General features: G+C 47.7%; 2 protein-coding genes across 2 annotated transcripts in view; one reads left to right on the forward strand and one right to left on the reverse strand.

Annotated features, from left to right (window-relative positions):
* fbn2b (fibrillin 2b) overlaps positions 1-16,862 on the forward strand; it is a 71,359-nt gene extending 54,497 nt beyond the window's left edge. The window contains exons 38-65 of the mRNA XM_069186146.1: positions 53-121; positions 525-650; positions 786-911; positions 1,064-1,213; positions 1,806-1,877; positions 2,173-2,298; positions 2,441-2,566; positions 3,041-3,166; positions 3,647-3,763; positions 3,928-4,056; positions 4,189-4,308; positions 4,850-4,975; positions 5,798-5,950; positions 6,280-6,345; positions 6,566-6,691; positions 7,586-7,705; positions 7,831-7,953; positions 8,130-8,261; positions 8,999-9,124; positions 9,634-9,840; positions 10,331-10,456; positions 11,234-11,356; positions 11,967-12,083; positions 12,661-12,789; positions 13,365-13,484; positions 13,821-14,052; positions 14,593-14,770; positions 15,172-16,862. Of these exons, the coding sequence (XP_069042247.1) occupies positions 53-121; positions 525-650; positions 786-911; positions 1,064-1,213; positions 1,806-1,877; positions 2,173-2,298; positions 2,441-2,566; positions 3,041-3,166; positions 3,647-3,763; positions 3,928-4,056; positions 4,189-4,308; positions 4,850-4,975; positions 5,798-5,950; positions 6,280-6,345; positions 6,566-6,691; positions 7,586-7,705; positions 7,831-7,953; positions 8,130-8,261; positions 8,999-9,124; positions 9,634-9,840; positions 10,331-10,456; positions 11,234-11,356; positions 11,967-12,083; positions 12,661-12,789; positions 13,365-13,484; positions 13,821-14,052; positions 14,593-14,770; positions 15,172-15,549 (3,869 nt within the window). The 3' untranslated portion in view covers positions 15,550-16,862. The remainder of the gene's footprint in view (positions 1-52; positions 122-524; positions 651-785; positions 912-1,063; positions 1,214-1,805; positions 1,878-2,172; positions 2,299-2,440; positions 2,567-3,040; positions 3,167-3,646; positions 3,764-3,927; positions 4,057-4,188; positions 4,309-4,849; positions 4,976-5,797; positions 5,951-6,279; positions 6,346-6,565; positions 6,692-7,585; positions 7,706-7,830; positions 7,954-8,129; positions 8,262-8,998; positions 9,125-9,633; positions 9,841-10,330; positions 10,457-11,233; positions 11,357-11,966; positions 12,084-12,660; positions 12,790-13,364; positions 13,485-13,820; positions 14,053-14,592; positions 14,771-15,171) is intronic.
* Positions 16,863-20,454: 3,592 nt separating this feature from the next.
* Positions 20,455-22,075, reverse strand: LOC102699107 (cortexin-1). The gene has a single exon (XM_069186147.1). It carries the CDS (start codon positions 21,972-21,974, stop codon positions 21,711-21,713), a length of 264 nt encoding a protein of 87 aa, XP_069042248.1. The 5' UTR covers positions 21,975-22,075; the 3' UTR covers positions 20,455-21,710.
* Positions 22,076-24,781: the final 2,706 nt, after the last annotated feature.

A 24,781-nucleotide genomic window follows, 5' to 3' on the forward strand; every position in this document is an offset into this window, starting at 1 on the left:
CCTCATAAGAAGTCTGGAGGCTGGAGGTAATGAAGTGTTTTCTCTCCTGTAGCGGAGTACAAGACTCTCTGTCCGGGAGGAGAGGGGTTCCGTCCAAATCCCATCACTGTCATCCTAGAAGGTAAGAGAACATGGAGGCTCCTGGTGCTTCTGAAGGCCACCTAACCACAGAGCTCTGGAGGGTTTGTTTGATGGCTGTCTTGAAATATCTTGCAGCACTAGTTTTCATGAAGTGGTAGAAGTGGGTCACAGGGTATCAGTATTGTTCATTAAAAGTATGTATTTAAAATGTGTTTTAGTATATTTTTCTTTTTTATTAGATTTTATTAACTTCCAGTGTACCACACATAGTACTGCCATCTCAACGTAGGACAGCTTCAGTATCCTACTTTCCTTTTTAAGACACCCCGCTATAGAATGATCTGACCTGAATTCAGAGCACATGGGTTGGAGGGAAACGTTGACAATATAGGGTCCCTTTTTCCTGCATGCTGAGCGCAGTCCTCCCTGTGTTTGCGCCACAGATATCGATGAGTGCCAGGAGCTGCCCGGCCTGTGCCAGGGAGGAAACTGCGTCAACACCTTTGGCAGCTTCCAGTGTGAATGCCCGCCTGGGTACTACCTCAACGAAGAGACCCGCATCTGTGAGGGTGAGTGGAAGATCCCAGATGAACTTATTCAAGAACAGGCAAACAGTGCCCTCCTCTACAACACTTTCATAGTTCCAGTCTCTGTTACGATGCCACCTGTAAGCAGAAGTTCAAGATCTAATTGTTTTCTCCCAGATATCGACGAGTGCACAGCCCATATTGGCATCTGTGGCCCTGGCACCTGTTACAACACGTTGGGCAACTACACATGTGTCTGCCCACCAGAGTACATGCAGGTCAACGGGGGTAACAACTGCATGGGTAAGTGGCCATTATCTTGAGAAATAAATTGAGATGTTTCCTGCCCATCATTTTGGAGTGGCTGATCTAAAAGCATGATGCCAGTGATCAGTGAAACTGATCATCCCATTTCCGGCAGTCTCACTGTTTTTTTTTTTTGCTGGTGCTTGCAGACATGAGGAAGAGTGTGTGCTATCGCAACTTCAACGACACCTGCGAGAACGAGCTGTCCTTCAACATGACCAAGAAGATGTGCTGCTGCGCATACAACGTGGGCAAGGCCTGGAACAAGCCCTGCGAGCCCTGCCCGACGCCTGCCACCTGTGAGTCTTCAGCTGTGTGGCCGATTCGTCCCTCATGCCAATCCAGATCTCCAGTCAGTTGGCATACTGAGGCATGCTCAAACTGGAGTTTTTTAATAGAAGTTAAATTCTACTCGTATGGTTGCTCTCTCCAACATAAATACTCGGTAGCTGCCCACTACAAATTCGGCCAGCGCTGGTACGTCCTCAGCCAGGCGACTTGACGCCAAAGTATTAAGTATGCTACCCCTTTATATGAATCAACTAATTTTGTCGTTATTGGAATTTGACTGAACTACAGAACAGCATTTGCTATCGTCAATACAGTAGGATAAATACAGTAACATAAAACAGTTTTCTAAGAATACCAGGGTGTTCCCAAGTATAGAATTAACACCAAGTAACTGAGCCTCTGAAAAGGCTACAGTCCACTCAAGCGTTAAAAAAAATAAACTTTTTAGTTTGTAGCAAGCTCCACAGTGCTTTTGATATATAGCTGATCAACTGTGTAGGATGTACTTTTCTATAGTTCTGCGGCAGGAAGGATATCTTCACTCTTCACTCTTTTGAAAGTATTGCAGCTTGTGATTTCCTTCTGGTTTATTTTGTCTAGCGGAATACCAGCTTCTGTGTGGAAACCAGGCACCAGGCTTCATCATTGACATTCACACAGGAAAACCCATTGGTAAGATTAACTTACTGTACTCTGATCGGAGGCAGAAAATCCACATCTAGTGCTAGGATTAGATGTAGGATCACTTAAAGTAATGATTATTGTCAGTGTTATTGCAAGCCTTATAAGGGTTACTATATGTTTAGGGTTGGGGCTAGGTTTCAACAAGTATTTTTAGATTAGTATTTAGCAAAAGATCTAGTTAATTTTTAAGATAGGGAACAATTAAACGTGGTTTATTTTTAAACGGGAATAAGCTCTATAAGAAAAAAAGCCCCATTCCTGAAATGCTGTGATTGTTTTCCAGATATCGACGAATGCCGCGAGATCCCTGGGATTTGTGCCAATGGTGTGTGTATCAACCAGATCGGCAGCTTCCGGTGCGAGTGTCCCATGGGATTCAGCTACAACAACATCCTGCTGATTTGTGAAGGTGCAGATTAATATGGAAACCGTCCAGTCACCTTCGTACGAGCGATGCTTCATTAGAAATAAAATCACAATATGACCGTGTTACTTTTTGAATGCGTTTTTCAAGGCTTCAACCTATCTGCTCCTTTTTTCCTCTGTTTCAGATATTGATGAGTGCAACAGTGGGGAAAACTTGTGCCAACGTAATGCCAACTGCATCAACATCCCTGGCAGCTATCGCTGTGAATGCTCGCCCGGGTTCAAGCTGTCCCCCAGCGGAGCATGCGTAGGTCAGTGAACTCTTGTTCTTTTATCTTACAGACTACACTGTAGTAAGATCCTGACAGACCATATGGTTGCGCTGAGATTTCCCACTTCCTGGCAGAATAGCTACTTTTCTTACTGCCAAACACAAGACACTTGAGGGCTGCACAGCTTCTTGAAGGGTTATTCTTGCACTATATGTATTAATTAAGGAGCAATCACTTTATAGCAGATGGTAAATTGCAGATCTGAACATTCCAGGTTATGCGTGCTCATGTAATTTGCTCATGTAACAGATTAATTCTCTCACTTTGAAGAATATTAATCACCTGCTCTAGCCTAAGCATTATACGTTAAAGCTACAGTGAAAGAGGCCCCTTTCTTTCGATGTTCATCCTCTCTAATCACCAAAGTTACATCTGGCCCCTCTTTGCAAGCTTTGTCCAGCAAAAGTCTCACTGGGCTCCACTCACCCCCCCCCCCATCCTCTTCTTCTGCAGACCGAAACGAGTGTCAGGAGATCCCCAACGTGTGCAGTCACGGAGAGTGTATTGACACGCAGGGCAGCTACCGCTGTCTCTGTCACAACGGCTTCAAGGCGACGGCCGATCAGACCATGTGCATGGGTGAGGAACCAGCCACGTGTCACGCGATCAGCTGAACATGTGTTGTGGGTAGACAGGGGGTCATGTAAGAATGTAACATTGACCAACATAATTCTGTAATTATCGCAACTGTTTGCATCCTTAATTTGTTTTTTCTTTATTCAGGGAAATTACTTCCTCTGGCTCACTGAGAGCCACTGTATGAACATGCTCTTCATGTTGTTAGCGGTCTTGAGTTTATAGAAGGTCATGTTTCATGGAAGAAACTGCACGTGGTGTTTATGTGAGAGTAGTCCCCACTAAATCTGAAATAATCTGAAATAATTGGGAATAAGATCAAGGGATATTTTGTGCACCAGTGGTGTCCTTCCCTTTAAGCAAACAAGTGGCTTTATTCAGGAGGTCAGTTGGACAAGGCAGTATGGTGATCGTCTATGAGACCCCGCTCGTACACATAAAAGAGACTCATAGATAGAATGTCACCATCCTGTCTCTCCCCAGACATCGACGAGTGCGATCGTCAGCCCTGCGGAAATGGCACCTGTAAGAACACTGTGGGCTCCTACAACTGCCTCTGCTTCCCCGGATTCGAGCTCACCCACAACAATGACTGCATGGGTACGTGCACAGCTCTCTACTCCCAGTTCCTGGGATATGACGCAGTACATAACTTGGTAGGCATGCATGCAGCGCAGAGTCTTCATGAGCCGGGCTCCTCCACTGTGCCGTACGGAACAGTTTCCAGTCTATTGGGAGTCAGCGTGTTGTGTCTTTTGTTACAGATGTGGACGAATGCACGGCGCTGGTGGGCCAGGTGTGTCGGAACGGCCAGTGTGTTAACAGCCAGGGCTCTTTCCAGTGCTTGTGTCAGGAAGGCTACGAGCTCACGCTGGATGGCAAGAACTGTGTTGGTAAGTGGCCTACTGGCTTTAAGCGCCATGGCAAGAAAGCTGTGACCACTGCCTTTCATGTCCATGAGACCGCGGCTGGCAAAGGCCCTGCTAGTGCCAGTGTGTCCTAACCTGCTTCTGCTCTTCCCTCAGATGTCAATGAGTGTATAAGTTTACCTGGGACCTGCTCTCCAGGGACCTGCCAGAACCTGGATGGCTCTTTCCGCTGCATCTGTCCATCTGGATATTCAGTGCAGAACGACCAGTGTATCGGTAATATAGTAATTTCCTCCTGCCTTTACCAATCATGGCCTCCTATTGTTCCCCATCTGTGAACTGGCTTCATCACTCTGCTCTCCTTCCCACTGAGAGCTGGTGTGGTCAGGGGTGTACTAGCGCACTATGGCTGCCATCACATCATCCATGTGGGGCTGCACACTGCTGGTGGTAGAGGGGAGTCCCCATTACCTGTAAAGCGCTTTGAGTCGAGAGTCCAGAAAAGTGCAGTTTCAGTGTAAGGAATGGTTATTATTAATTAAAAAATAAATTATAATTGCTTACATTTTTTGTACTTTAAATCCCAGAGCCCCCTACGTATAGAATGGGTTTGGATTTTTCCACCACTGAAGTGCAGCATCCACCTGGGTGATGCATGGTAGACCTCATCTACAAAGCCTGTATCTCCTTAACGGTGAACACCAGAGCAGGCTCGCCAGCCCCCAGGGGTGCTCAAAGCCACTCCCCTTCTGGGATCAGTGCAACCAGGCAAAGCTGCTAACACTTACAGCACTGTCCCTTTGCTTGCCTCCCACAGACATCAACGAGTGTGAAGTGGAGCCCAACCTCTGCCTGTTCGGTGAATGCACCAACACCCCAGGCAGCTTCCAGTGCAACTGTCAGCCAGGCTTTGTGCTGTCCGACAATGGGAGGCGCTGCTTTGGTAAGACCACAGCCTTCCTGGGCTGTCGGGGTGATGCTCATTAACCCCCTTCCCACTAATCCAGAATTAAATGGTCTCTTCTTCCTCTAATGAGATTCAGTTTTTTGCTGTTGCTGTAAACATGATATTTAGAAATCTAATATGAAGTCATAATTTGTGAGAGCTGACACTACTCTAAATACTGGCTAAACAATATTCCGGTAAAATCTTTCTGCCTTATTTCTTTGTGCAAACTCAGTGATACGCATTATTTTGTTTTACTTGGACTGGTCTCTTCATTGGAAGTGGCCTGAATGTGTTTTCCTAGTGTACACTGCCAGCTTATTTGTGGACAGCCATGGTACAAGGCAGGGTGGCTGAATTACATAGTTATATTTCTATAAATAATATACTTTAAAGGTGTCAATGTCTGGAAATGTATAATAAAGTCTAAGTAGCTGTGTATTGCAGTGCTGTTGTAAGTAGCACAATGCATTTTCCATATAATCAATATTAGTAAATGTAAAAAAAAAACGTCTAGAATACTTGTAGCCATTATTGGATGTGTAAATGGAAATAAGACAAAGTATCTTCTATGTATTTCCAAGCTTTGGGTTCATTTGATTATAATTCTAGAGTTACATTAATAATGGTGCATACTGGTACATATTTATGGAAGAAATTATATATAAAACCGACACTAACGTAGTTGCAGGGGTGTATTTTGGCTTCTGTGATTAATAGTAGTCTTTCAGAGCAGAGCCTGTCGTCTCCACGCCTGGCTGGCGTGAACCACCGTTGGCACTTCCCTCACTATGCCCCCCTGACCTCTCTTGACCTCAGATACGCGGCAGAGTTTCTGCTATACCAGCTTTGAGGGCATGAAGTGCTCCGTGCCCAAAGCCTACAACACGACTAAAACCAAGTGCTGCTGCAGCATGATGCCAGGGGAGGGCTGGGGCGATCCCTGTGAGCTGTGCCCACGCGAGGGAGAAGGTGAGTGCCAACCGAGCATGACCGCATCATCACGCCATTAGTTCTCAACCTCCTGAGCCTGTTGGCTGTTCCAGCTGCCTTAGAGCCCGTGGTGGTTCCCCTTAAACTAAGTTGCAGTATTCTCAATAGTTTTGCCATTGATCCATCCTGTGTCTTTAACTGGCGTACCTGAAAGGATACTACAATAAAATAGAAACCACTGTCCTAGCTATCTATCATGTAAATACATCGCAGAGGCTCATGTACAGGCGTCCAGCCTCGTAAGGACTTTGAATGAGGACCTTCTTGCGTTTGTAAAAGAATCATGACTCTGCTTTCCTGTTTCCCAGCCGCCTTCCTTGACCTTTGTCCCTACGGCCATGGAAGCATACCTGGCATTGGAGACACCCGTGAAGGTGAGCACAGAGAGACACCAGACAGCACGAGCGTGGCGGAGCTAGTGCCTTTTCAAACGGGGACTGTGGAGAGCCATCCCAGCCTGCGTTCTCCATCTCTGGTGCAGCCTGACTCCGAGTTTAGCAGATTAACGATTAACTGTTAACACGGTGGCATGTGGGCTCCTGCACGCTGATGTGTCCTTTTCACTGCTGTCCCTGCTGCGCCTCCCTCTTCCAGACATGAACGAGTGTCAGGAAAACCCTGGGATCTGTGTGAACGGGATATGCATCAACACGGATGGCTCCTTCCGCTGCGAGTGCCCCTTCGGATACAACTTGGACTATACCGGCGTCAACTGCGTAGGTAAGGAGGGCCGCTGACCGGGAGGAGTGGACGTGGACACAAGGCAGCTCCGACTCGGAGTTTGGGGAAAGGGAATTCTGTTTAAAAAAGGGAATTGGAGGCGGGATTGTTCCCAGGCGTTCACATACTGGTATCAGGCAAAGGGACTCTAAAGGTAAATAGCTATTTAAATATTATACTTTCTGTTTTCTGTATCTCTAATTCTGTTGCACACGTAATACTGTAGTAAAATACTGACTTTTTTAAAGTTAATTGTTTAGGGCAAGCTGACTCTGACACCTGATATTAGCTTTCACAGTCTGACCAGGAATTGGGAAGTTTTCCCATTTAAATTGTTATCTGTTGGTTATTAATGAGCTGTTTTCTGCACTATTTAAAAAAAAAATAAGACACCAAATTCGGTGACAGTGAGAGATGCTTTTCTCTATGACCTTTAAGAGGTTTTCATTAAGTTTTGCTGAACATATTTAACTTCCATGCAACAGTGCTTTGTGGTGTGTTATTAGTTATCGGTTTTAAAAGATTTTGACCAGCTAAGGACTTCTTAGGACAGTTAAATAACAGGTAAAGTAAGCAGTTCAGACTGAAAGGTCAGTGTTTTTATGTCAGACTTGCATAAAAATCTCAGAACTATGCAAGTCTGTATATAATTAATGTGGAAGCTGATACGATTGCGAAGTGCTGCAAGTAACCGAGTATTAATCTTGAGGACACCCACTGAGAGTTGGGCCCCTGCCTGCATTCTGATTCAGCTGTTCACGTTTTTCATTTTGCAGCAGAAAACGAGCTGCAGCCCCCTGGTTTTTTTTAGCGAGTCTCTGCGGCCTCAGAAACAGGGCTGCGGCGGTTTTTAATATCTCACCCCCTCCCCCTCCTCTCCCTTCTCTGTCCCAGACACGGACGAGTGCTCCATCGGGAACCCCTGCAGGAACGGGACCTGCACCAACGTGGTGGGCGGCTTCGAGTGCGCCTGTCAGGAGGGCTTCGAACCCGGGCCCATGATGACATGCGAAGGTCAGTCCATGACAGACGCACGGTTCGTCTGCACCTTTGCATTGATTGGCGCAACGGGTGACGTCTGATGCACCGATCTGCGCGGGCCCTTCAGTCCTGACCGCTGCCTGTCTCTCTGTCCTCAGATATCAACGAGTGCGCCCTCAACCCCCTGCTCTGCGCCTTCCGCTGCATCAACACCTTCGGCTCCTACGAGTGCACCTGCCCAGCAGGCTACACCCTGCGAGAGGACAACAGGATGTGCAAAGGTAGAGCGCCAAGGAGCTGGGAGCTGTGCAGCGGTAAAACCGCAGTGCCATACTTGTCATGGCAGGATGGCGAATGCTAAATATCTGCTTGCTGGGCATGTGCTTTGTATTGGTCATGCCCCTACTCTCCTCTTCTCACTGCATCCCTGTTCTCTCCTCACCCCACCCGACCCTAGACCAGGACGAGTGTGCCGAGGGGCTCCACGATTGCGAATCCCGAGGGATGACCTGCAAGAACCTCATCGGCACCTTCATGTGCATCTGCCCAGTGGGCATGCAGCGCCGGCCGGATGGGGAGGGCTGCATGGGTGAGTGCGGGCGCCGGGAGGGGGCGAGGGCGGCACTGCCGGGTCCCAGAGAGGGCGCCTGGCGGTGAGCAGGGTGGAGGAGAGAGATCCCGGAAGAATGAAGGCTCCTGCTCAGGGCATTGAGCAGATCACCAGAATTACGACAGGGACACGTTAATCAGTGTATGCATATAGCCATTATAATACAGAGATGCAGGGAAAGTCTTCCTGCTTGGAACTGTTATAATGAGATGAATAAATTAGTATTATGGCTTATTTATATATTAGAATACAAAATTAATCATTGATTAATGAACATTGTATTATACATTTTGCAAGTTATACTTCATAAGTGCATAATTAAAATACACTTGATGTATGATGTATAATGTTAAACTATACATCACCACATGCATTTGGGAGCTGTGTGCCCTTTTGTTAGTCATGTAATAAACTGATAATGCTGTAGGTCAGCTACAACCTTGTTAATGTCACTCCTGTAATACTAATACAATACATTTCTGGTTACAAAGAATTTTTCAATTCTGCTGGCAAATTCTTGTCTGAATAGCAAATAAATCCCCCATATCATTTGTCTCCACACAAAAACGAAAGTAGCTTTATCTTAGCTTTAAAAGGAGACAGGAAGAGACATGGAGAGATTATCCTACAGTCCCATATGTCCTTGATTCTTGCCAACGTCTGACCTCCGCAATCTGCCCTCTCCTCTCCACCCTCCCCGTTTGCATCCCTGGCAGACACCAACGAGTGCCGGACCAAGCCTGGCATCTGCAAGAACGGGCAGTGTGTCAACACTGTGGGGAGCTACCGCTGCAACTGCAATGAGGGCTTCCAGGCCAGCCCCACTGGCACAGAGTGCATCGGTGAGTCTGTGACACCAGCACTGGCTCTGGCACCGCACCCTGACACCAGCCTGGCACGCAGGACTGACCCGGAGCGTTTCCTCCCTTGTTTTAGAAAATGAGCTGTCTGAAAGCAAAGGAAACCAAGAACCGGTTTATTCTCTTTTTTACCCAACTGTTTAATGCTGGAGACAAAAGATTTTATTCTGTATTACACCTGACACTGTACATATGAGGACAGTTGTGTGAGGCTTTAGGCATCTGTGCAGTTTGCAGATGTTTTAAATAGAAGAATTTGAATTTGTTATTGTACTAGAGCATTGCAATCACCAATTGCTAAGATGAATGAGAGTTAAATAAATTAACGTTTATTTAGAGAGTGATCTTTCAACATCCTAAAGACTGAACAGGTTCACAGCTTCTATTACGGCAATACTGAGTTCTGCAACCCCGTATACACACGAAGAAGATCGACCGCGTGTCTGTGGCTCTGGTATCGTTGACACGCTGTCTTCTCTCCTTCTCCACAGACAACAGGCAGGGCTTCTGTTTCACCGAGGTGTTGCAGACCATGTGCCAGCAGTCGTCCACCAACCGCAACTCCGTCACCAAGTCCGAGTGCTGCTGCAACGGAGGCCGTGGCTGGGGCTCCCACTGTGAGCTCTGCCCACTCCCCGGCACAGTCCAGTACAAGAGGATGTGTCCCCTGGGGCCGGGCTACACCACAGATGGCAGAGGTAAGCACTGCACGTTCAGAACAGTCTTCCTCTTGCCTCAGCTTTTTTGTGAGGGCGTGTCCTGCCTGTTCAATCAGGACCGTGCCAGTGAAAGAGAAAAAGAAGCTGTCCCCGTCCGACCCCGGGTTCGAATGCGAGTTCAAATAGGTTCGAAGGCCAGCCTTGCTCTTCGAGGCGAGACCTGCATGTCAACCACACATCTGCCAGACGCTGTCCACCCCGCTCTGTCAAACCCACCTTCTCAGGGCATCCTCAAACATTTCAGAACCGCCCGCTGCACGGGCTGGGGCTGATGAGAGTTGAACAGATGAGGCGTGGAGGAATATTCGCTTGCGTTTTTGCAAGTGCACTTGAAACCCACCTCTGTCTTTGGTCTAGTCAGCCGCAGAAGAAAACGAGGAATGGGGGAGGGGGGTTGTTGTGCTCGGTGTCCCCCCCCGCCCAAAACAGTGTGCATCTCTAAGAAACCCCCTTCCGGCTGTCGTTTCAGATGTGGATGAGTGCCGGGTGCTTCCTGACCTGTGCAAGCATGGCCAGTGCATCAACACCCGCGGTTCCTACCGCTGCCACTGCAACACGGGCTACACCACGGACCTGACCAGCACCACCTGCGTCGGTAAGGACCCCTGCCTCCCTGCTCCAGCTGGCAAGCACACTCAGGGCACTGTCGCTCTAGAAAGCCTGTCAGCAAGTACAGAACAACACAGGAACAGTTACAGAGCAGAGCAGGCCAGTTTGACCCATCTGGCTAATTTCATTACTGGACTTCATTCAGTACTGTTTCTTAAAGGATCCCACAGAATCTTCTTCAATAATGTGACTGGCCAGTTTGTTTCAGACCCCCACAACCCTTTGTGTAAAGAAATGCTTACTGTCTTCAGACCTGAATACACTCCCTCTTAGCTTACACTTGTGTCCTCAGATCCTTGGTTCAGTATTGGTCTTGCAGTAGTGTTCTGTGTGAACTTGCTCAGTAACTTTCAGGATTTGAAATACTTGAATCAGACCCCCCCTGACAATCTCATCTGAAGCAGTAGAATTGTATTGCATGAGAAATGAGAAATGCTTAAGATTTTCCCAGCATTCTGTCTTAATCCTGACTTTGTTCCTAACTCCACCTTGTGTACCTTATGTTCCTACAGGAAGAAGATGATGTTTGTCATTAACGTGAAAATAAGTTTCATTTGTAGCTGCTGTAGTTCTATGCAGATATTAAGAAGATATGTTATGTCTCAAACCCCTCGGTGGCCCATATCCCAGTGTCTGAAACATCTAGCTTCACTGACATCAGACTAGTCTTTCTTTGCCCTCTTATATAGCTGCCACCCTGTTTAGTAGCTTGTCATGTCTGGTGCTTTAGCTCCCTGTTCAGTTCTGTTCCTCTGATGTGCAGATTTGGACGAGTGTTCGCAGTCCCCCAAGCCGTGTAACTTCCTGTGCAAGAACACCGAGGGCAGCTACGTGTGCTCCTGCCCCCGGGGGTACATCCTGCAGCCTGATGGCAAGACCTGCAAAGGTAGGCATCCCTGAGCTGCGAGGGTCAGTCTGGTAGGGGGTGCGGGACTAAGACCAGCGCTCGGGAAAGTAACTCTGAGGTGTGCTCAGTCTGACCAGCACAGGCCCTCACAGTAAATCAAGCTAAACCGTGTTTTTTTTTTACCATGGCAAAGTGATTTAATGTCACACTGGACCAGCACTGAGGAATTTCACTTTGTTCTCAACACCGATACTTTCATCAATCTGGCAAATGCAGAAAATCAACGCACATGAATGCAACCCCCCTCTCCTGTTCAATGCAGTGCCTCCACAGAAAAAAAGTTTGCAAAGAGAAAGCAGGTAGCAGTGTGGCGCAGTGGTCAGTTGTGGGTTCAAGTCCCAGTTGAGACACTATTGGAGTCCCCTTGAGAACTGATGCACTAAAATACCCTGCTGTTTGCACTAAAATGTTTGCAAATCTAAGTCGCTTTGGATAAAAGCGTCGCCAAAATAAATTAGTAAAAATGACATACTCCTCCCACACACCAAAAAAAAAACACATTAGGGCTCTAACTCCTAGGCTGGTCTGATGTTCTGTGCTCCAGTCTGGTTTGGTCAGATGTTGTGTTTTGTCCACCTCTTCCCTCTAGACCTTGACGAGTGCTCCACCAAGCAGCACAACTGCCAGTTCCTGTGCATCAACACCATCGGCAGCTTCACCTGCAAGTGCCCTCCTGGCTTCACCCAGCACCAGTCGGCCTGTATTGGTGAGTGAGACCTGTGGGAGAGGGGGCCTGGTTCTCCACGCTCAGCTGCAGACTGCAGTGCCCCCAGGGGGGTATTCAGACTTTGGATCAGCACAGATTGGAGAACAGCACGCTGTTCCAGAGCAGCCTTCAATAAAGATAGTCATGTCCCTGGCATGTGTCAATGGATAAGTTAGATCAATTTGTTCCTCATATTTTAGGATTTGACAGTGATACAATTGTTTGCCACCTAGTGACCCAGGTAACATAAATAGTTATTACTATTTAGCTCACTGTTCCATCCAAGGAGACTATATTCAAAACAATTGCTGAAAGGCAGAAAATGAACAGTGCAGGAACAGAGTGAAGGAAGTTTGCAAAGTAACTCGGCACAATACAGTAACTAAACCAATGCAAGACAAGGTACAAAGTATGGTCAAATACAGACGTTACAGCTCTACAGTGATGAAATGTAAGCTCTGAAGGGATAGTCTCAGTGGGTGTGTAACACCTGTGTGTTACTCATGTATTCTCACTTGCTCGAGCGAGGCGTTCTGAATGCTTGTTCTCTGAGACGTGTCCCGGCTCTGTCCTGCAGACAACAACGAGTGCACATCCCAGCCCAACCTGTGCGGCACCCGGGCGTCCTGCCAGAACACGCCTGGCAGCTTCAGCTGCGAGTGTCAGAAGGGCTTCTCCCTGGACGGCACGGGCCTGGACTGCGAAGGTGGGTGCCCTGCCCTGCATGTCACGGGTCGGCGTCTCATACTGGGGTTCTACTGCAACAGCACAGCGGGTCGGCGTGGGGCCAGAGGTCAAAGCAGCGCTCTTCACTGGCTCTGCGCTTTGAACACGATTCGGGCTTCTCAGCCTAAAACTAAAACTTGATAAAAGGAAAAGCATACGTCTATAGGAACTGTAATTCCGTGTTTGTCCGGGCAGTTTTCCAAGTGGTTTCGCTTGGTCCTGGCTCAAACGTGGTTTGAAAGCCAAAGCGAACGCTTTGAAAATAAAAAAAAAGAATATAGAATCAGAAAATAAAAAAGAATATAAGGTAATGAGAAACTCCAGCTATGCAAACAAAACTCATCTGTTGGAATGGGGTGCTTTCTTTTAATATGAATATGAAATCGATAAACATTTTAAGAAGACGAATAATAGGGAATGCCAGACACATGCAGCAATAAAATCACAGCATTGCCATTCCTTTTATGATATAAATTAATGAACGGGCTTTCCAAACGAAACCGTAATAGAATATCTTCACCGGACTGACGCCCCCTTCTCCCCCTCTCTGCCCAGATGTGGACGAGTGCAGCAGCAACCACCGCTGTCAGCACGGCTGCCAGAACATGCTGGGGGGCTACCGCTGCGGCTGCCCCCAGGGCTACGTGCAGCACTACCAGTGGAACCAGTGTGTGGGTGAGCACAGCTCCCTTCCTGATCCTGCTGTCTTAATTGAACCGATTTATTTGAGTGTGGAGGGCGAGTCAGGCCTCCTGTATCATGTAGATCTTAACCAACTGCTAAAGGACAGTTCCTGTAAAACATGTCCCTGGAGGGGCAGGTGTCTAGTTTCCTTTAAATTTGCATCATGTGTAGAGGCACCTCCAGGAGCAAGGGCCGGACCCCCCTTGTTTTAGAGGAGGGGTAAACTAGCTTTAGAGGTCCTTCACGGCCCCCAGACGGACGTCGGCGTGCGGCTGTCTGTGACCGTCCTCTCTGACGCGCCCCCTGCCCCCTCTTTGTCTCGCCCAGACGAGAACGAGTGTTCCAACTCCAACACCTGCGGGTCGGCCTCCTGCTACAACACCCTGGGCAGCTTCAAGTGCGTGTGCCCGTCGGGCTTCGACTTCGAGCAGAGCGCGGGCGGCTGCCAGGATGTGAACGAGTGCTCCATGGGCAGCAACCCCTGCAGCTTCGGCTGCTCCAACACGGATGGGGGATACCTGTGCGGCTGTCCTGGAGGGTACTTCCGAGCAGGGCAGGGGTGAGTGTGTGGGGCTGGGGGGATCTGAGGAATGGGCAAGACATTCCCAATTCCAGCGACGCCTTACTCGCTGGGGTATCTTAATTCCACATGGAAGAAACTTCAGTATGTCCAGAATTTGGTAGCCAGAATCCTGACCAGGTCACATGCAAGTGATCGCATTACCCCTGTCCTGGAGTCCTTGCACAGGTTTCCTATCAGGTTTTGTGTCACCTTTAAAAGCAAACTCCTATAAGGCTCTTCAGTACCTGTTCATCTGATTTTGTCCCCTAATATCTTTTACATACTATGGGTGACGGGGCCTTCTCTTGTCATGCCACATAACTCTGGAATTCTATCCCTAAGGATATCGGAGAGTCACCTATCGCGAACGCATTCTAATCCAGACTCAAAACCTTCTTCAGACAGGCTTTTAATTGAATTGGCGTCTGTGAAGGCGGTCCTGTCTCTGTGAATGCAGCTGCTCAGTTAGATGTTGAACTCGTCCTTCTCTATTTCTCTGTTCTCTCCTCTTGCGCCCCGCCCCCCACCCCTGCCCAGGCACTGCATCACCGGGCTTGGGTTTGGCCAGGGCCAGGGCCAGGGCCAGTACCTCATCCCGGAGGAGGACGACGAGAGCGCGCTGTCCCCGGAGACCTGCTACGAGTGCAAGATCAACGGCAACTACGACAAGGGCGCGCGGCACAAGCGCAGCACTGGGGACAACACGCTGCAGCAGGTACAGTACCCCTCTCCTGGGCCCAGGACACGTGGGCACTGGGTATGAAAAACTGAGCATTGCAATCTGGCATATCAGTGCCAGTCTGCTTAGGCCAGTGACAACAAGTCTTCTAATGCCTTCTTTGCCATCTTTGTTAGTGCTTCTTAGAAGCTTGCACTTAAAAATACACAGCTTCAGTTCTAAATCTCCTCAGAACTGTACAATCCACTTTACAGTCTCGGCATTCGCAATGGGATTTCTGGATCAGGGGTTAGGGTTGTTCATGGCCAAATGCCATTAATAGCAGGTTACTATAGAGTGGACTGTAGTATCACAAATGTAACCAAATTCACATTTAGCAAAGTCCTGATTTATTTCAACTGACTCCTGCCACCTTGTCGTTGGCCTTGCCTTCCCAGGAGTCCCGTGTGAGCCTGGCCAGTGTGGACACCCAGGCCGCCATTCCCATGAACCTGAGCCTGGCCATGCTGCAGAACAAGGAGCCCATCCTGGAGCTGCTGCCCGCCATCGAGCCTCTGGAGCACCACGTGCGCTACGTCATCACCCACGGCAACCAGAACGGCCACTTCCGCATCCTGGAGCGCCGCGACGGGAAGAGCGTTCTGCGCCTGGGGCGCAAGGCCCCCGCTCCCGGCTCCTACCGCCTGGAGATTGCCAGCCTGCCCATCTTCGGCCCGCGCCGGCTACGCCAGCTGGAGGACGAGCACGACGCCAATTACCTCCTGGGGGAGATTGGGGACGCGCTGCGGATCAAACTGCACATCCACCTTCACTAAAGAGCCCTCCCCTGCCCCCGTTCCCCGGCCAGCTCCCTTTCTCCCCCTGCCCCGCCTCTCCCCTGCTCATCCAGGCCTCTCTTTGAAAGGAAAAGCTGAAACGTTCAGGAGCCACCTTTTGCCTCGGCGTCCCAGCGAAGAGGTTTGTGAGAAGACGCGCGCCGTTCGGGCCGCGTTTCCTCGGCAGTGCCTGGAGCCTGCGCGCACGGCAGGCTGGGGCAGTAGCGCCGGTGCTTCTCCGAGGCCCATTCCAGCGCCCTCAGCCCCTGCTCCGCGTGCCAAGATGGAAGTCTGGGAGCACGGGGGAGCTCCGGAGGCAGAACTGCAGGGTCTGGGAGAACTACAGTAAGTCCAGTCCTTGATGCTGACAGGCCAGCAGCATTGCTAGGTCTCCTTTAATCAGCAGCAGCACAAGGCCGATTGGCTACAGGCTTTAACTGAACCAATCAAACCCCCCTGCACAGGTCTGCTGCCACCTCAGAGCAGGCATGTCGAACCCGGTTCCTGCAGGGCCCGCTATCTTCTGATTTTTATTCCTCTAGAGCTCTCAGTTACAGAGCTGGCCTAATTAATTAACACTTAACCAGGCCCGAAGGTGTTTCATAGGTAACAGTTTTATCACTGCAATGAGTAGAATGAAGTGAGTAGTATAATTATACAGTATATATAGTCATGATAATACATCAATAATTATCAGTAAAAGACCTTGAGAAAACTCCCATTAATTTATAAGAAAATAATTAGATTACTTTTTTTAAATTGAACACTCAGAAAGCAGAAGACACCAGGCCCTCCAGCAATCGAGGCTGAAACCTCTGTAAATGAGACCTACAACCCTAATGGTCTTTTGCTTTCCACATCAGGACTTGGAGCCCTGAGCTACAGCCTCACGAGAATTGCAGTCTTATTGTTGCCAAACCCTTTCTTTGTACAATGTAGGGCTTGCGTCTCTCCCTTTGTGTTCCAGAAGAGGACTGGGCAAATTCTCCATCCTGCAGAAAAGAGCCCCAGAGAACCCCTGTCAGTTTGTACTGTATATAATGCAATTTTGGTGAGTAGTAGAAAAACTCCCACAGCTTGTTTTAACTCTTTCCAACACCTGGATCTGGTCCATCTTTTAACTCTGTCTAATGTGTAGGATGGTACACTTCTTGTCTTCCATCTTTCCCTCTGATGCTGGGGAAATAGTAGGGATGCTAGGAGCAGGCTGGTGAAGACGATGAGGTGCCAGATTGGGGAAAGTAAAAGGCCACGAGTTTGAGTACCTCGATCCACCCGCTAACCCAGACAGCTGTGGTGCAGACTGTTGCCCACTTTCTGTCCCGGCGCTGGGGGGGCAAGGGAGGGGGGGCGTCCAAACTGTGTGAAGGGTCGAGGTTCCGCTGCTGCCAGCAGTATTCTTTGTAATCGTAAATGTATCATATTGTTAAAAAAAAATTGCTCACATGAAGGACTGCAACACTCAAGCAACCTTTCAGATCTTAAGAAAAATGAAGGTACTGCGCTCAGACATGACATAACTGGCTACTAGGCTACTACTGTTGCAATCATCTCTCAATGGAGTGGGAGTTTCGGTGCACCAATGTGTTTGTGTAGGTCACAGCATGCCTCTACCTCACCCCCCCCCAGTAACTGTACATCTGCAACTGTTCCAATCACACGATGCCTGACTGAACCAGAAACCTGTCATGCTACTTGTGTGCAGCAGAGGGAGCTATTGGGTTAGGTGACTGGTGCGGAACTGGAATTTGGAATTAAGACCATTTACTTGTTTACACAAAAGTAGACCTCTTTCACAACTGGAGGAGGTACAATTTGAGCATGTAGCTGCATGCTTGTCACAGTTTACAATAAACGCAACTTTAAGGAGAAAACAAAAATGTGGGACAAAGATGACCACAGGGCCTAAGGTGCTTTACAAGGATGTTTCATCTTAATGCATCCTACTAGGTTCTTGATCCTTTGACAGGTCTTAGGGCATAGACAACCAAATAAAGCTGATATGATGGCTTCCTATTTCGGTGATTCATCACCCAGTCAAAGGACAGATTGCTATTGACAGGTTGTACACTGTTAATGCATCATTTTTTGTATACACAATACTCATGTACAAATGAAAGATGCATGCAAACACAAAGAAATCGTGCACTAAAACTCACAGCTTCGTTAAGAACACAATGTATCAGGTCTTTTACTTTTTTTATACAATGGTGCTAAACAAATCCAAAATCCATACTGTACTAGAAGTGATACCGCAGTCTCTGGGAATCTCAATTGCAGAAGAAGAAGAGGAACTTTTTTTTATAGTAGGTACATTTTGAATATTTTTGTTTTGTGTACTGTTTCAATGCTGAAAAACCCAATAACCTTAAACTCGCTTTTTTTGAAAAAATTGTATATTTTTAAGTGAAATGTAGATTTTGTTTTATTATTATTTTAAGGAGCATCAAAGGCTGTCAAACCAAATGGGATTGAAAACCTTATGTGCTGATCCAAAGAGTTTGTTCTGCTCAGTTACAGCATTAGGGCATTGATAAAGGAACAAGCCTTAGTAGCGTACCCTGCCCTCCCTGGGACTGGTTTTGATCACTGCTGCTCTGCAGTCTAACCCATATAAATATCAGCATGTAGCCCTTGTGCTCTCTCTCCTCGCTGTCTTTACATCTTCATACTGTCTGATAATGGAGGGAAGGGGGGGTTATATGTTGGAGAATGTAAAAATTCCCAGGATCCAAAGAGAGCCTGGCCCATGCTACAGAAATGGCTAATAAAAAAAACTGGTGGGGGTTAGTCTGCCAACTGGAAAAACCTATCCTTCAAATGCAGAGCTAGGAGACTTCAGAGGCAACCAAAAACCTGCAATAAAGCACAAACAGTTTCTAAAGAGCAACACAAACTGTCCTCAGTACTAAGGACCTTCAGTCACCTACCTTTTAAAAAAAAATCTTCTGGTGCTAAATACCCTACAGTGGTTCTGCTATCTAACCATTAGTGGATCCTACACTGTTACCAGCCTTCAGCTATATTTATGCATAACCGTTTATTTTCAGCTCTTCTAACATGTGAACGTGTATACTTTGTATCTCTTTTTGTCCTTTTGTTTTACTTGCCACTACATTGTAAAAGTAAGAATGTGTGTGTACTGTATCTCCGCTTTGGTTTCAGACTTGAAAAACACGGTTACCAGTCAGTCTGGATTTTGTTTTGTTTTGTGGAAAAACAGGCAAATCATCAAAGGTGCTGTGAGGAAGCACTGCCATTAACCCCTCAGGCCCTGGATTCTGATAAGCGGTTATACAATAATTACCTGTTGAGGCAAACCAGTTGTAAATGGGGGGTTTAATTCAGCTTGCTTCCTTAATACTCACTTAATGTTTTTGCATTGTACTGGGAAAAAAAAAAAGATTGTTTGCTTAAGGTTTGGGCACATATATCTGAAAACTGTAATTTTCAGATTTGTTTTTCCACTGTTGTCTCAAACATTCATGCTAATAAAAAATATTGTGGGTTATATTTTTAAAATCATGGGCCAGTTTTCTCTTTTTGTTTTATCAAGAACAAAATAGTGGCAGAAAGCAAAGCGTCTGCGACATTGGTTCAAAGTGTCAAACCTGAGTAGCTCTAGGAAGATCCCTGCTGCCATGCAGGCTTGGGAAAGGGCTGAAACAAATTACCCCTTTCCTGCTCTCTCTGCCCAAATTATTTTCCTACTTATTTTCTTAAGGTCTTTCACACTATTACTCGAAGCTTCAGTATGTGTAAATATACTTACAAAACACCACTGAGCCTGGATAGACGTATTACTGTTAATGCAGGTAATTACCAATTAGACAGATTATGTTGTGGGGAACAAAAAAAAAACACCAGGCCCTGCACATTTGACTCAAAACTCCTGCAACGGGAGGCCAACTCAAGACATTAGCTTATAAATCCTGATCTTTGGGTTCCATATACCTGTTTTTGTATTTGTTTCATATGGAAAAATAATCTCAAACTGCGGAGGCGACATAAACCTTGTAAATATTCCAAAAGGGCATTGTGTTCTTTCAATGAATGCTTCAGGCAGTCAACCTCAGATTGAATCAGAAAACAGCAAAGGAGCACAACTGGTAAGCCCTGTCCCAGACTGTTCTCCTAGAGACACTGGTGTGCTGTGTTTGAAATAAAATGCATTTTTCTCAACCAGCAGGCCTGTGTCTCTAGCCCTAATGGGTCTCTCTCCACGCTGGCCTGAAGGCGCTCGGACACAACTGGAAAATCCTCAGGATAAAAGATTATTCCTACACCTTTTAACCTGGGAACTATTACAGCTGAACACAGATGTTTTGTCACAGCTGTTTCCAATATGCAGGGTAAAACACCAGTGCTTCGATTTCAGAGACTTCGTGTTTTTATGACAGCATCAGGAAAGTACTGTTGTAACGCCATATGATAGAGGAGCCCAGCTCCAGTTCAGCATGGCCAATCAAGCAATTAACGAGTTCAATCGGATATTTAAGAGATGAGGTACAAGGAAAACCAGAGAAGCTGTGCACCCCTGTCATACAGAGAGCAGATGTAAATACACATGATCTCACATGAAGAAACAGATGAAACATTCTGCTAGTAAAAAACCTTAGCAAGCTTTCCAAGATGAAAAATGCATTTGGTATGACTTGTGAACATTAATGTTGTAAGGTGCAGTGTCTTGTTTTGTTTAAGACTTGAGAAATCACAAACTAGGTCAGATTCGTTTTTCTGATTCTCAAAAATGGAAGCGTGGGAAGGCTGATTCTCCTTTCTCTCTTGGCGTAAGCCAGCAAGACATGTGTACAGATTCCATAACTGTGATGATAATGACAATTAGAAATCCTGCTGTTAGTTATTCACTTCAGAGAATAACAGACTCTAAAGCAGAAGGCAATGGAAGGAAAAAAAAAATCTCCTTTATTTCATAGAAGTCACCCAGCTGAATAAAACTTGTGAGGATAAAATATCCAGACTACTTAGAAATCTTCCAGTCAAAGCACAAACGTGTCCTCACCTACATCTCCCACCTCTTCTCCAAAGCTTGGTAACTCCAACAAGACTCCTTTAATAGAGTCTAAGAACTACATTTAAAAAATAACTTGGCAAGCATTTGCAAAAAAAGAAACTGACCCATACAAAAAAATAAAATAAAAGCAGATCTAACCTTTTACATGTACACAACGCAAGGTCGCCAAGCTTTGAAGACCAAGGTAAGGTTTAAGGACCTAAACATTGATACACACAGGTCTAGAGATATGGCTTTGAAAGACAGAGAACAGACTGTCGCAGCTTGCCAGGGTGTGCAGTGAGGAATCTCTCAGTGTAGCTAGCACTAAGGACTGTCTTTGCAAAAGGCTCTAAGGCTGTAGTAAAAGCAGAACCCTTTGGCTCTTTATAGGAGTGAGTTTGGACACAGGTGTCCAGTTGGCAGGGAAGGACTTTCAGTTCCTTGTAAGTATAAATCATTCCCTGCCAACTGGACACCTGTGTCCAAAATCACTCCTATAAAGAGCCAAAGGGTTCTGCTTTGGCTCTTTATAGGAGTATGCTCACCAAGCATTCAGACTTATTCAGCCAATCTCTGCACCCCAAAATCCCCACCTTTCACACCAACCCCCCCTTTAATAAAAAGGTATCCACCCAGACTGTCACTGGATTGATCAGTCAGTTGTTCCACGGCTCATCTTGTTTCAATAGGTCTGTCGTCACTTTAGTTTTTCCTCATCAGAAAATTAGTCAAACGTTTTGTATTTAAACAGGCACAGCCTTAGAAGCCTTCACTGGGACTATCCTTCTGTAATAGGCAGAGCCAGTGTCAACCGTGCTTCGGCCAGCCAAGGGAACACAGCTGCTGCATTCTAGATTTTGTCCAATAGTCTCGTTCCTTAACTGCTGCAGCCTTGTAACCTTGATACACGTGACACACTCAGACACGAAACGGTCCTCACCTTTCCAACCGCATGCACCTGTTAACAAAACTGGGAGCTAGCTACCTCCAATACTCCTTCTGCTGGCAAAGGATGGCGTCCACTAGGAGAGGGGCTGCAGGCTGGCCACCTTGAAGCTCTCTTGTGAACGGGGGACAACGGGACGAGAACAGGGAGGGTTTAAGGCAGAAGGGCGTCCCTGGCGCTCCCCTCTCTCTCTCCGGGCTACACCAGCGCGTAGTCGAACTGGCCCCTCTCCAGCCCCTCCTTGTGGTCGGTCCAGGAGGAGGCCGGCATGCGGCTGTAGGGGTCCAGCAGGATGCGGAAGCAGCGCACCACCAGGAAAACCAGGAAGACGAGCAGGAGGCCTACGAAGGCGAAGGCGGTCTTCTGTTCGGCGTCCCCCACCAGCGGGGGGCCCGTGGGGGGGCTGGTGAGCGGAGCCCCCGGGGAGAACAGCTCGTAGTCCAGGGTGGGGGCATCGCTCATGGTCCAGGGGGCCAGACGGCAGAACTTGCAGACCGTCTGGGTGGTGGGCGTCCTGCTGAGGGCGAACAGGCTGGCTGATGGCCTCCGAGGCCGACCCCCCCCTGGGGACTGATCTGGCGACCGGTCAGTGGGAGTCTGTGCTTCATGCAGTGCGGTCCAGCGCTGTCTGGAACACAGTTTGCAGGGGATGCACTGTACACAGCACTCACTGCAATGCAAATCTCCTCACTATGTACAGTCTGCTTTATGAGGCAAACACCATCAGAAGTTAAAGTGAAATGTCATTACAAGTCTCCCAAAAAGCATACCCTAACTGAGAATATGCACTTTTGTTTGCACAGGTGATGGACCCACGTTAGCCGTCATCAGACGCACAGTTTTGGAAGGGAAGTACATAACAATTACAGTCACAAAGAGCAATTTCTTAAATGAGCCGACCTGAGAGTGTGCTTTGCATTTCAGTGTATTACAGGATTATGGATTGGGCAAACAGTAAAAAAAAAAAAAAAGACATTATATATCACTTATAGAGATGGACTGTAAACTCTGCTTGTTTGTGTGTGACAGATCCTAAATAAGTGGTCGGCATTTGTGCCGACTGTGCACACTCTGGTCAGTGGGACTGTATTTATTGGCCGCTGTATTGTGGATTTAATGAGATGATTAGCAGTTTGAAAGCATTGTGTTTAATGCATGGAACGGAGTACAGCCTTTCTCATCAATCCTTTGGAGTTCTCTAGATTTACGCTTTCCAGGGATGTCATCATTTCAGTCTGCAAACCCGTGCATGAAATTGTCCCCCCCCGCCCTTTTTATGAATAGCTTTTCCAAACCTCCTATTTGCACCGTGAAGAAAGCAACTTCCCCCAAAGTTCTTTTTGAGGTCTCCCGGCCTGCAAGTGAGTTAGGACCCCGAGTCCAGGAGTGACCGGTGCCTTCAATAGAGCACTGCCCCCCTGAGATGTGAGGGGAGGGGGAGGGCTCCTGTTTCGTGCTGCCCGGAGCCAAGCAGGGTCTCGATCACCAATGAAACAGTGCAGTCTGCAAGAATCCTTCAGTTTCCTCGTCCCAGCTGGCTCCGCTTGATAGTCCAGGCTTAGGTGTATCAGGTGGAGCCCTGAGAAATACAGAACGACACTGTCAAATACCAGGGAATTAGCAGCTATCACTGTCTTGTCTGGCAAAGACATGATCAATATACTGTAATACAAGCGCCTCCTGTTTTGTTGAGCCAAAAGGTTAGTACAAGCACTGCTTATTCCAATGGAAATCAAACATATAGATAAAACCAGACTATAAGAAGGACCAGATAAACTACAAAAAGAAGAGGCTACTCAGCTTATCTAATTCAAAGATGCAAATTGATCCAAGAAACTCATACAACCTGGTCTTCAACATAGCTGGGCCAGCCTGCTCCAGAGCCCCACAAATCTTTGTGTAAAAAAAAAAGAAAAAAAAGTTCTTTTTAACTTGTTCTCAGTTAAAAATATACCCTTAACTCCCCCCCCCCACCTTGCGTAATTAACGTGGTAGCTAATGACAAAATGAATAAAAAATCAATCTAGAAGTTCAAACGTTTTGAAAGTAGAGCTAGGGCTGGCAGTGTGCGTCTTGAGAAGATGAATGAGCCGGCTGGCACCGGCGATGCCCAGCCATGGTGCTGCCAGGGCCCGTTTTCATTTCTAGGAGCCTCCTAGTAATGAGTCAGAATCACAGTGGGTGCACATCACCCGTCAGGCCAGCGGCTCTCCAGTCCCGGGGCGCAGTAAATCAGACAGCTACTTCAACCCCACTTCCTCTCAGCCCAAAGAGAGCTCACAAATCAGCGCTGGCCCGGCTGGCGAGAGCTCCCAGAACCCAGGCAGAACAGCGGCTTCCAATAAATCCAAAGCATCTGTCAACAGCCCACGACAGGCGCCTGAACCAGCTGTTTCGTCGCTGGGGAATGAGTCTTCCAGAGAGGATTGACGGAGGGGAGTCGGTGCGTGGATTACCCGCCACTACAATTATGCAAACAAGTGAAAATGACCGTTTTAATTAGAAACAAACTCCTGGGCAAACAAAGATAAGGAATAAAACAGGATCGGGGGAAGTGGTTAGGGTGCAGGACTCATTCGCTCACTCGCTTTGTGGATCAGCTTCTCTTGCCAGGTGTGCGCCGATGAATCAGAACGGAGCTGGCTTCCGATTCGAGTGTCAGTGCTGCCCCGAGAGAGAACGCCACTCAGACAAGCGCACAACCGTTCCAAGGGGTCTTTCTGGCGTGTGCGCACGGCGTTCAGTGCAGCTGAGAAAACAACGCCCCCAAGGGGAGAGTCTGTGGATGACTTCACTGGGCCCACTTTCAACGAGATCACTTCGTCTCCTTTGCTCATGGCTGGGGTGCCCTCTGGCACAGCTTTGGAAGCACAGGGAGGAGGAGGGGAGGAGGGGTCAAAGAATAGGAAAATAAAATTCAGAGAGGGCATTTATAGAACAGTTCCTGCAGGACGACAGCGGCAGCGGGCTGTGCCAGGTTGATGCCAGGCAGCGTGACGGCCTCATGCCTTCTGGCCTGGACAGTGCCAGAGAGAAATCTGCTGGTGAGGGCCAGATGGCAGCGCCGCACGACTGAAAACACTATTAAATCACATCGGAGCACCAAGCACCCAGGGCTGACAGGACCAAATGTCTGGTGATTGGGACTGCTACCACAGCCGTCTGCAAACCAAGGCCCAGCCCAGGCCTCTCTCTGAATACCTACAGCGTACGCAGACACGTACGGAAACAGAGGTGCCGCCCACGCGTCCACAGCACCCCGAGATCCA

This window comes from Lepisosteus oculatus, chromosome 29, assembly GCF_040954835.1.
Source record: "Lepisosteus oculatus isolate fLepOcu1 chromosome 29, fLepOcu1.hap2, whole genome shotgun sequence".
NCBI classification, from domain to species: Eukaryota; Metazoa; Chordata; class Actinopteri; order Semionotiformes; family Lepisosteidae; genus Lepisosteus; species Lepisosteus oculatus.